Here is a 12,306-nt window from a genome sequence, read left to right as displayed (position 1 = left end):
TTAGTGTTTCTCATTCTTGTAAAATATCAATAGTTATCTTTGTTTGTTCCGGCCTGCGTATAGCTTAATGACTAGTTGATGCAGGGAAAGGTATTGAGAACCTGGATCCCTCTAATGTAACAGCAATGCTAATCATTGAAAATGGGCTATTAATTTGTTCAATTTTTATTACTTTTCCTGGATTTGTTGTGTGCACTAAATAGATATTCAACCGTGCATCTGAAATTTGATCTCGGCATTTAAAACTCCTCTGAGCTGCTGACAACAGACAACAGAAATGCTCTTTAATTACTGAAGCTAATGCTAATCACTGACTGTACTGCTTGAAGGAGAAATATAATTTAAAGCACAAACTTCTCTTAATAACTGCAGTTACAGATTGGAAACTCACCCAGAGCCGTCATCTCCTCACAGGTCTTAATGACTGGACTTTGGTTTGATTCCGCTGCAGGGCCTCCCAGACTCTTCAATACTTTTCTTTCACTTTATTTCTCGGTGTTTGTAACATTTTATGACTCTCTTATTTCAACAAAAAGCGACAAAACCGCAAAAAGAAACATGGCAGCCTCTGTGTTGTTTAGCTTGTTGACATCCGCGGAGCAGCTGAATGTTTACCGTCTGATTTCCCCACCCACTGACGGGTTTCCATGGAGACAAACAAGGCAGTAGGGATGCAACCAAACCGAGTCAAGTCGAGTTGAGTATGGGGGATGGAGTTGAGCCGAGTAGAGTAGGGAAGGTGGAACCAAGGCATTAGAGTCCTTACTTCTAACAGTGTGGGTATGGTATCCTCTTTGTGGATTTTCAGAATAATGTCACCCTTGACATAAGGATGAAAGAGAGACAGAAAGGAAGACACCGCATTAAATGGTTTTCCCACCATGTATGATTGGAACTTGGTGTGAGGAGGTCAACAGCAACATTATTGTTTCTTTTGCAGACTCTTTAAGCGAGGCTTTAAAGGCTATCACTGTGAGTACGGAACTGGTTGATGAGGAGCTCAAGCCACATTTGGATACAGTTTTGAATGCACTGTTGGAAAACCGTAAGTCATCAGCTTCCTTTTGTCTTTCCAATCTCATATGGATCTGTTTAATCATTGCAGTTTTTTAGCCCTATTACCTGCTGGGGTTAACACCATTAATGCTCATCTGGCTCACATCGGCCACACCAATAATGTTGTGATTTCAACTTAATGAATTTGGCTATCAGTAATAATTACCAAAGATAACTATTAATCAAAGAATTTGGGATCTGATTTTCATCTGGTCACCTTAGGGCAGTGCTTCTCAAACTGGGGGGGCGCAGTGCGATGCCGGGGAACATGCTTTTTTTTTTCCTCCGTACTAAAATAAAGTGTAATTGCATATCCACTCCAGCAGTTGGCAGTGGCGCTCTCACTGTCAGAGTCTCTACGTGTAGGTTTTTTTGCAATGAGCTGCGATGTGAAGCACAGTAAACAAACCCTGAGACAACATGAAGACATTTTTAACAGGGATGAAAAGAAAGGTGGAGAGAGACGAAGACAGTGAGTCAAAAGAGAATTCTGAGTGTAGAGAGGCAGGATGCACTCTCAGGGCAGAGGGCTGTGGGCATTCTGCTTCCTTTAGCAGCATCTGACCTTTGTGAGTCTGGCTTCTCTGCTGCTGCTGCACTGAAGACCAGGTCCAGGTCCCAGCTGAACATTGAGCAGGAGCTGAGAGCTGCAGTATCATGCTTCAAACCTCCTCTGAGAAGCTGTGCACTGCAGAACCTGCTCGTTGTAGCCATTAATCCTGGCTTCCTCATTTTGATGAAAAAAAGGAAAAAAAATCAGCACAAATTGTTTTATTGGTTTTTGTTTTGTAGGTTAAAGTGTTTTATATATTGTGCTCCTGAGTTAATGTTGCTGAAGTGAATTTGAATTTGTTATTATTTATTGATTTTGTTTAATTTTATTTTCCAGCAGCAAATGGTGCAATAAGTCTGTCAAAATGTTCACAGTTTAAAGGTGCATTAAAGGTTGTATAGAGGATTTTCCATGGAGAGAGAAATTCAGTGACTGTTAGTCCTTTTTGAAATGCTGCGCATGCGTGACCCACACCCCTCCTCCCCTGCTCTCTCCGGAGGACCGCCTCCTCCTTACACAGAAAGTAGCATGTAGCAACTTAGCATCAGAGCGCTAACACATAGCTATCAACGTGTCCTTTTGAACAACACAAAACACAGTGAATATGAGTAAAATCCTGCACTTGCGCCAAATCCTGTACCTGAGCCGTCCCTGGTCTCGGTGGATCGGAGGAGGACAGGGAGGTTTGTGTGGAGCTGCAGGACTGGAGCAGACGCTCGGAGCTCACAGCTGATCTGTGTGTGGCTGCAGCCTGCAGGCATAAACAAACACCCCCCCCTCCACCTCTCACTCTCCGGACTTTTTCATACAAGTCTTGTTTTAAGATTAAAAAAACATACATTTTTGCCAAATGGCAGCACGTTGCAGTTATGATTAAGAAAAATTGTCTCAAGTCTACAGGTGAAAAGGTGTTGATTGCGGCAGCAGAGCCTAGCATGGGTGGAGCGCATGGGGGAGGGGGGACGAAAAATGCGTAGGAGCATGACAGCTACGCTACAAATGTAGAGAGGTTGATTGACACGTTAGAAAACCAATAGATAGCGAGGCTACTTCGTTATTATTGATTGGCTAAAGTAATGTTGGTTTTACAACGTCCAGAGTTGATTAATGTTTATGATTTTTTTTTTGATCATGATAAAAACAAGGCTGCTACAGCTTAATAACGCCATTTTTTAGCTTTAATTCATTTTTTTTAAGTAATAAAGATCTTCTATACAACCCTTAAGGAGTTTGCACTTTTTATGCAAAACAGCGCCCCCTGCAGGCCTTGGGCGTAATGCAGCTTAGTGAAAAACTCGTGCCTGTGGCTCGCGCGCACGGAAGAGGGGAACTCCTTCCTCACTCTTTTAGTATCGCTCGAGTAAAATTTAAGTTTCTTTTACCTGGTGGAGTCTGTGTGGAGCTGTGGCAGTGCTAGAAGCCAGTCTGTTCTTACTTTCTGGAAGATCCTGCTCAGTTGTTGCTCACTAAGCATCTGGCGGAGTAATGGCGGAAAAAACGAAACTTAACTAAATCAGGCCAGCCAGAGCGCGCATTACGTCATTCCTTTCAAATTCTCCCCAAAAAAAATTCTGGTGCCAGACCGGCATTGCAACTTTCAAGTGACAATTTAGCGCTGTTAGAGGTACTAGTAATGAATATGTCAGGGCACATTGTACACATCATTAAAAATGTGTAGCATATTTATGGTGGAAAATAAGTATTTTTAAAGTTGAAAAACTCCTTAATGCACCTTTAAACAAGGATATTATTATTTTTTGAATTTCAGGAAAATTGATGCACTTAAAATCTTTTCTTTTACAGACTAATAAACACTGTTAATAAAGTCACTCTTGTAAGTTGAACTATATCTCTTTCTTTTTTGTTTTCTTCAATGTTAACAAGGATGTTATGCAGAGGTGAACGTAGAACAATTTTATAGACAAATGTTATTATTTATAGTTGCGGTGGAGAGTGGGTGGGGTGGGGGGGGTGGGGGGGGGCGCGAATTGTTTTCCTCTTGCTAGGGGGGCGTAACAGAAAATAATTGAGGAGCACTGCCTTAGGGCATCACCTACGTTTGGTAGGAAAAGATAGGCAATTTGTTGTAATCATTTTCTTAAACTTGGTTAAACTATTAATTTGTAATTTGGATTAATAATTAGATTATTAACAAATACCAAATTTTAACAGTAAAACCTGAAGGATTCTGGAGTTCTTGGACAGAAGAGATTGACATTTCATTCATAATTGTGAAACATTAATGACACATTAACAAGCATTAACGAAACATTGAAGACACAAATGATTCCAAAAATTATGTTTATTAATAATAAAGCAAAACCAAACACACAATTTTGGCTATACAAGTCGTGTTTGTATGAATGTGCCTGTGTGTGTGTGTGTGTGTGTGTGTGTGTGTGTGTGTGTGTGTGTGTGTGTGTGTGTGTGTGTGTGTGCGTGTGTTTGGTTTTAGACACATGGACATGGACAAATAAACTAAGTGAATGTGTTGTTCTGTTAATTCCCTGAAACTCTGTGTTTTATCAAACATTGAAGCGAGAGTTGGTTGAAGGTTGGTCAACTTGTTCTGGTTAAATTTTTTTCACAGAGAAATATGCAGCAGTTGAAATTGCCAGAAGTGGGATCCTACCAACACTGGCCGAGACCTTGCGGTGTAAAAATGTCCTGAGCTGCCAGGTGGCTTTGGTGGTGGCAGAGATGGCTCGAGAAGGTACAATACTGCTATAGTTGCAATAGCTGTTTTTGTTGTTGGTGTTGTTGTTGTTGTTTGTTTGTTTGTTTTTGATTAATAGAACATGGACACTTGCCTGTGAATAGAATTTCATTAAATGAGCACTGTCAAGATTAAATAGGTTTCTCATGACTATAAAGACATGCACTCTTACAAGTAAAAGAACTGACTTGAACCAAAAAGCATTCTTTGTTGGTGCCATTTAGAACCCTTTATATGCCTGGAACCCTTCCAGAGGGTTGTATGCAGAACTATCTCTGAAAGCTTCCACCCTGAACCCCCTATGAGAGGTCCTAAAAAGAACGTCGCAATGGTGTAGTCATTTCACTGATAACGCTTACTGAGGGTTCAACTCAGAACTCTTTCATGCTCAAAGGGTTTCATCTAGAATTCACACACAGGGGATTCCATTGAGAACCACAATTTCAAACACATACAATCACTCAATGTGTGAATAGCAATCACCACTGAAATGTCACACTTGTTTTGAAGGTGGACTGATTTTACAATCAACACTCAGCTGCCACAGGGCAGTCAACAAGTCAGATAGCTGACATCCAGCCTCCAGCCAGGCTGAACTCCAACTTTTCCCCTGTGTCACTAGGGTTCAGTTCCAAGCTCCAACATCCCTCCTCGAGTGCCAAGAGTGCCATCGCCTATTATGGATGTTTAAAAATGTTGAATTTAACTGTTTTTATTCTATTCAGCTTTATTCATCGTGCCAAATTCAATAGTCATTTCAAGGCACTTTTACAGAGAAAAATCCAACAATTCCACATGAACAATAGGAGATTGTGGAAGGGAAAAACTGTTCAACAGCAAGCTAAAATTGTCTTAGAGTTGTGTTTCAGTCTGCAAACCCTTTTTGAATTCTCCAGAAAAGAAGAAAAAAAATCCTTTAAAAAGTATCAATGGATTGTCTTATATTTCTTATATAAGAAATTGAGTACAACCAATTGAGTGAATCGTAAATTTGTCTCTAAAGCACATATAAAATGTCTTTGTATGGACTTCTGCCTGATCCTCACTGGAAACTTTTACTGAAAAAAAATGACTGTGGTTGACTTAACACATCTTGTCCTGTAGTGTAAAATGATGGCAGCTTCAGGTGCTTAATGTTGCCCACAAATATCTTGTTCTGTCCTTGTGTGCTGTAGGTGATGTCAGACAGCAGTGCATCCAGGCAGGTTTGGTGAATGTCCTGGTTCCCCATCTGAACAGCAATGATCAAGACATGCTGCTGAATACTGGCAGGGCCATTGGACGCATCTGCTTCGATGACTGTGAGTTAGACTGATTTACTATTATGCAGAGAATAAATATTACACAAACTATCAATATGGAATGGAATAGATGAAAAAAAAAATTTAATTCCATTGTAATGTGAGTGCCTACAAAAGTTTTAGGTTGTCGTTCAATGGTTTCCATCAAATGTTGGTTTTCCACTACTCTTCTGCTCCATGGTGTTGCATCAATCCATCTATACATCCAGCCATCCATGTGTCCATCCATCCATCCATCCATCCATCCGTCATCTTCTTTCCTGCCTCATCTGTAAACTCAGACTCAAACTGTCTTGGAGTCAGAATAGCAAGCAAGGTCAAGTTTCCTGCAAAATCCCCCAGCTCCTCTGTAAACTTTGTGGCCAATTGAACAACCAGCTGTTGAAAAGTCCAATAATCTGCTTGGAAAAAAATTTAAAAAATAAAAATAATAATAATAAATAAAACAAACAAAACGACTTCCCGGATATGACCCACGACACTGATCCATGCAAATAGTAGCAAATAGAAATAAGGAGAAGTCCACATCCACACAAAAAAGGGATATACGCGGGTGTACCCACAAAAAACCGGAATTTGATTATAACTTTTTATTTATGACATTTCAAAATAAAACACCACCGTCGCCTTCAAAATAATTCCCATCTGCATTAATGTAGCGTTCCAGCCGTGTCTCCCACTTCACCAATGCGTCATCAGACCCGCGCGTAAAAGTGCCGTTTTTTGCCGGCTGCGATTTTTCTGTCACCTCCTCCACATCTGCAAACCGCTGTTCCTTCAGCTCTTTCTTCAACTTGGGGAACAAGAAAAAGTCACTCGAGGCTACATCTGGCGAATAAGGCGGATGGGAGAGGAGATTCATCTCATTCTTCTCCAGAAACTGCGTGAGGCGCAGCGCCGTGTCCGCTGGCGCTCTGTGGTGGTGGATCAACCGGCTCCACTCCGCCACTACGCTCTGCTTCCTCCTCACATCCTCACGGAGCGTCTGAGGACTTCCATGTAGTAGTCCTGATTTACAGTCTGACCTGGAGGGACAGACTCGCTGTGGACGAGACCCTGGACAGCCAAGAAGCAGCTCAGCATTGTTTTCACGGCTGAGCGGACCTGACGCGCTGACATCTGGTCCTTTTTAAACCACCCGGACCACTCATGGACCTGATTCTTCCCCAGAGCATCATCCTTGTAGGCTTGCTGCAACAAGGTGAGTGTTTCTGCTGCTGTTTTTTTCCCAGCAAAAAGCAGAATTTAATGTTTGCGTGCTGCTCTGGCTTCCCAGTCAATGTCGCCATTTTGGAAAAAATCGCAGTCTCTGCACTCTGTTGCTTTAAATAGCTCCTGACAGGCGTCAGTGTAACTCTCGGAGCTCAAATTTCTCACAGATGTGCATGAGGCTTACCTGCAGCACATCTCACGGCCAGAAGTCGGAACTCATTATTATTATTGTTTTCTGACCAAATTCCGTTTTTTTTTTGGGTACCCCCTCGTACATGCAAAATGCATTGTATTTTGGGCAGAGGAGAGCACCAAAAATTAAAAATGAAAGAAATATCAAAAAAAAAGAGTACATAAACCATTCCGCTATTTTCCATTGCAGCTTATCTGTAGCCCTCCAGGCCACATCACTCTTCGCGGGGACCGTAACGGTAACATTATCTGTTAACTTCAAGGTCTTTAAGTTCTCTTACCGTTACTGTCTTGGCTTCCTCAGGCGTAGATCCATTTAGCCGAATTAGCACTTTGCAGTTCCTGGTCCATGTTGATTTGATCTTGCCAATTGCAATTTCGGCGTTCTTCTTCGTTAGATGCTCATTAACATATACCTGGGTTCCTTTCAGCTTCTTCCCCTGCATCAATAAAGCCGTCTTGTGCATTCGGTTCACAAATCGCAAAATGATGGCAGGGTTGGTCTTCCTGTCCCTCCGCGGTAGCGTGTGACAAGCTGAGATGCTGGTTGCATCGAGGTCGATGTTTTTACTTTTAAAAAAATCCAAAACTTGCTTCTCGAGCGTCCTCAGGTCTTCGGCTGGAGCGTCTGCTGCTTCTTCCCCTCCTCTCTCCACAGCTTTTGCATAAGAGCGAGGTTGGACTTTTAGTCCCAAAATAACAACATCGTCCATCCTTGAGTATTGCTCCAGGTCATGTAGCCTTCTTTCAAGCTGTACGATAGTTTTGTCCTTTTCTTGGATAATTTCTTTGAGTTGTTTTACTTCACTAACGAGATCAGTTAGCATCTTCAGTTGTTTTAGTACCTTGGCCATATCAGTTGTCAGGGCGCCTACCGACTTACGGAGCTCTTCGATTTCTTTTTCCATCATCGGGTTTGCGCGAGTTTTCTTGCCTTGCGCCTCACTCATTTTACTCACTGTGTTATCAACAAAAAGTTAGTTTCTGTTATTGTTTGTCGCTGCTGCCGGCGGTCTGTAGGGCGCCGCCATCTTCCCACAATCCCACAAAGTCTGAAGCATGAAAGACTTTAAGAGAGTGTCTTGAGCGGTGTGCCGTTAGACCCACGCAGAAAGACGGAGACAGGATTGACATTAGCACAGGATTGACATTTGCACAAGTTTATTTTTGAGCAGGAGATCCAGGAAGGCTACATCCTGACAGCAGCGCCGCAAGTTAGCTTGAGGCGAGGTCATGGCGATATCCCTCACAGAGAATGGCAGAGCAGGGAAAATCTTCTGCAGTAGCACAGCAGTCTGGTGAGGATAACGATCCGGCACAAACCAGGTGGCAGGGAGATGTTTAAATAGGCAGGCTGAGTGGCAGTCCCCAGGTGAATGCAATGAGTAATGACCAGGACTCAGGGAGACTGGGACTGGCCGCTGCCTGCCAGAACAGAATCCTGACAGTACCCCTCCATCAAGGGACGCCCCCTGGTGGACCACCAGGCTTCTCAGGATGGTCCCGATGGAACTGAGCCACCATCTCCTGCGGATGCGGGAATGTGGAGCCCACTGGTGTTCCTCTGGCCTGTCTGGCCTGTGACACTCCCAATTGGTCAGGTACTGAAAGCCCCTACCCCAACGTCGGGCATCTAGGATACGGCGCACCGTGTAGGTGAGCCCTCCATCAATCCACCAACGTGGAGGAGGTTTAGCAGGAGAGGGACAGGTTACTGGAGTGATGGGGCTTCACCTGGGACACGTGAAACGTAGGATGAATCCGCAGCGATGGGGGCAGGGACAGTCTGACCGCAGACTTGATGATGACCCAGGAGATGGAAAATTGACCGATGAACCGAGGCATCAGCTTCCTGGAATCAGATTTGATAGGGATATTGCGAGTGGACAGCATGACCTAATGTTCCACCTAATAATCCGGGGCTGGAGCACTCCCTCCACATACCAGGCCAACAAAATCCACATTGCAGGTTGAACAACATTCGTCTGATCCCGGGATGACAGGTGAGTTTGGAAGAATGTAGCCAGTGTAACACCTCACCACGGACCTTGGATGGAACGAACATACTCCCCCCCCCCCCCCCCCCCCCCCCCCCCCCCCCCCCAGGATCTGACTCCGTGACCAAGGCCTCCCACACCTGCTCCATAATGGGCCAGGATAACACTCGCACCACACAATCCCCCCGGACGATGGTCGCCTCCTTGCTCTCCTCTCCCTCACCGGTGAATTGTTGAGAGAGGGCATCAGGGTTGGTATTCTGGCAGCCGTGACAGTAAGTGATGGAAAATGACAAACGGTCAAAAAACAAGGCCCACCTGGCCTGCTGAGAGTTCAACCGCCTCGCTGATCTGAGGTACTTCAGGTTGTTGTGGTCAATCCAAACCACAAATGGCTGCCTGGCCCCCTTCAGCCAGTGCCGCCATTCCTCCAGGGCCAACTTGACCACCAGAAGCTCCCGGTCCCCCATGCTGTAATTCCTCACTGCGGGACACAGGCGTTTCGAGGAGGTGGCACGGGGTGGACCTTACCATCCTCAGACAACCTCTGGAGAGGTCTCGAGAGAACAGCACCGACCCCAGAGTCAGATGCATCCACCTCCACGATTAGCTGCTGGGCTGGGTCCACCTGCCTCAGGATGGGGTGCTGCTGAAGCACTCCTTGAGATGAGCGAACACCCTCCCAGCCTCCTCAGACTAGGCAAAGCACGACTTGGTGGATGTGAGCAGGCTGAGGGGACATGCCACCTGACTGTAGCCTCTGATGAAGCACCTGTAGAAAAACTAGAAATTAGAAAAACCCAGTAGGCGTTGCCTTTGTTTGCGGTTGCGGGGAATGGGCCAGTCCAACACCGCCTTGACCTTAGCCGGATCTGCCTGGATCAAACCCTCTGCGATGACGAACCCCAGGAATGATGTGGACACAGAGAAGAATTCACATTACTCCGCCTTGACATACAATCGGTTGTCTAGGGGCCGCTGTAGCACATGCCGGACATGGTTGACATGCTCCTCTTTGGACTTAGAGAACACCACAACGTCATCAATATACACAAAAACAAATTTATTCAGGAAATTCCTCAGCACATCATTGACGAGATGTTGGAACACTGCTGGGGCATTGGTGAGGCCGAAGGGCATGACCAGGTACTCAAAATGCGCCACTGGAGTATTGAATCCCATCAGGTGTCATGAATCTGTGAGACTCGTCTCACGGATTCACGTGAGACCCCCTCACGGATGCGGACCAGGTGGTGCTGGCTTGTGGCAGCCAAGCATTCATAGCAACGTCACTTTTTGATCCTTCGATGTCGGCTCTTCCTATCATTGTGAAGCAGAATTCACCAAGCATTAGATTGTTCACCCACTAATAGGGAATGTGAGCTGGGTTGAGACCTTTGAGAGACAGGTTAGTTTTACCCTACTGATTATGTGTTGTTGCAATAGTAATCCTTCCCCGAGGGTGTGAGGTCTGGTGGTGGAGCAGACGCATCCTGGGCTGATTTCGCTCCCGCTAATTGGCTCACTCGGTCATCAGCTGTCCCAGCTGATACAGATAACCCTCAACTGCATCCAAGCATTCAATGGCTGAGGCGGGGCGCCTCTCTGCTGAGTCTGGGGTTTGGTCGGATCGTTCTGTCTTGAGCGGTGTGCCATTAGACCCAAACGCAGAGAGACGGAGACAGGATAGATATTTGCACAGGTTTATTTTTGAGCAGGAGATCCAGGAAGGCTGCACGCTTGCACCCAAGGGGAATAAACAGGCATAGTTCATGTTAGGTGTAGTACCCAAATGTCGCCACACGATGGAGTTACTGCTTGTGAGCATCATCTGTGGAGCAGTGTTTCTCTGCTCAGTGACCTGACATGACTAAAAACCAAGCAGCAACTCATGGTAGGAACCTGGTGTCTGAAAGGGGGATGGGAAATAGCATGATCTCTAAATATTTTACTCTTTTCATATTAGTTTAGGTATGGTTAAAACAACAGAGTTATCAACATTGAACTCAATTCACTTCTGTCTGTAGTCAACCAGAGGCTGTGTGTTAACTTTGGTCAAAATTGGCCAAAGGGGGGCGCAGTAAACAGAGATATGAAGTGACATGAAAGTTGATCAGAGTTGCACTACACATGGTGAGCGTGACGTGGACCTTGCTGGGAAGGGTTAGACGTCAGCTCATGTCCCGACGGTCCCCCTGAACCCGGAGTCCCTCGTGGCAAGCTTCTGTGGGCTCCGCTGAGTCTGGGGTCAGAGTTGCGCCGGGGGCTTGGCCCCCTATCAGCACTGCTTGCAGTTCTAGTTTTGTTCTTGTTTTTTGACTAAAAACTGGATTAGCAATGAACATTCTGGTACTCATGTTAGAGATGTGTACACAGTGAAGCACCCAAAAGACAAAAGTTGTATGTTTGTTTCTCTTCCAAATAAGCAATAAAAATGGAAAAAATAGAAGATGAGAAAAAAAACAGTGTTCTTGGCAAAACTAATAGATTATAAATGGAACTCTTCCTGTCTCTCTGAATTCTTAGTATACCAACAGGACCAGCTTGTCCAGGCCGGCGTCATCCCCAGATTGGTGTCCATAATGAGGGAGTTTCCAGAGAATGATCCACTGGTGAATGTTTGCCTGCTGGCCCTCTGTAACTTGGCTGACATGGGTGAGTGGAATTCACATTCACACATTGAAAAATGCCCATGCCAATGGCTTCCAAACTTCCACATACCAAAAGAGGTGCAAAGAGTTACATTGTCAAACCGTAGGATATCAAACCTTTTTAATTTTAATTTATATAAATTAAAATACGGAACAAAGCAAAGGAAAAAATTAAACAATAAGAAAGTTTCTGAGTGGCATATGTTGTTTCATGCAGTTGATGCAAATGTATTGGCCGAAATGTATATTTTGGAATTTCCTTTTCAATTGACCCTAGGTCAGTGAGAATCAGATCTGGTAAACTCAAATCATTTGGAAGATACATTATGATATGATCATTGCCCAAACAACCCAAAAAAACTGAGGATACATTATTGTATTGCCTGAATACAGGCAAAAGAACCATAGTTGCATTCGTAACTTTCGTTCCATTTCATCCCTACTGACCGCCAGAGATGGTGCTGAAAGCACTGGAATGATGCATACCAACTTAGTCACAACGGATCCCAGAGACCAATTTCACTGAGAAACCTCTGCAGAGCCAAAGACCACACCCACAATGGAGAACAGTGGCGTTCATGCTGTACCACCTAGAAAAAGGTGCCGGTGTCGCCCAGGAGGCAGTGGC

The 12,306-nt window shown here is 44.7% G+C and overlaps 1 protein-coding gene across 1 annotated transcript in view; it reads left to right on the top strand.

Moving 5' to 3' along the window:
• Positions 1-885: 885 nt before the first annotated feature.
• LOC115399841 (rap1 GTPase-GDP dissociation stimulator 1) overlaps positions 886-12,306 on the top strand; it is a 63,640-nt gene continuing 52,219 nt past the window's right edge. Inside the window, exons 1-4 of the mRNA XM_030107423.1 lie at positions 886-1,045; positions 4,200-4,322; positions 5,501-5,626; positions 11,554-11,682. Coding sequence (XP_029963283.1) covers positions 886-1,045; positions 4,200-4,322; positions 5,501-5,626; positions 11,554-11,682 — 538 coding nt within the window. The remainder of the gene's footprint in view (positions 1,046-4,199; positions 4,323-5,500; positions 5,627-11,553; positions 11,683-12,306) is intronic.

This window comes from Salarias fasciatus, chromosome 13 (genome assembly GCF_902148845.1).
Source record: "Salarias fasciatus chromosome 13, fSalaFa1.1, whole genome shotgun sequence".
Lineage (NCBI taxonomy): Eukaryota > Metazoa > Chordata > Actinopteri > Blenniiformes > Blenniidae > Salarias > Salarias fasciatus.
Note: the sequence above shows the minus strand (reverse complement) of the source record. Positions and strands in the feature narration are given on the sequence as shown.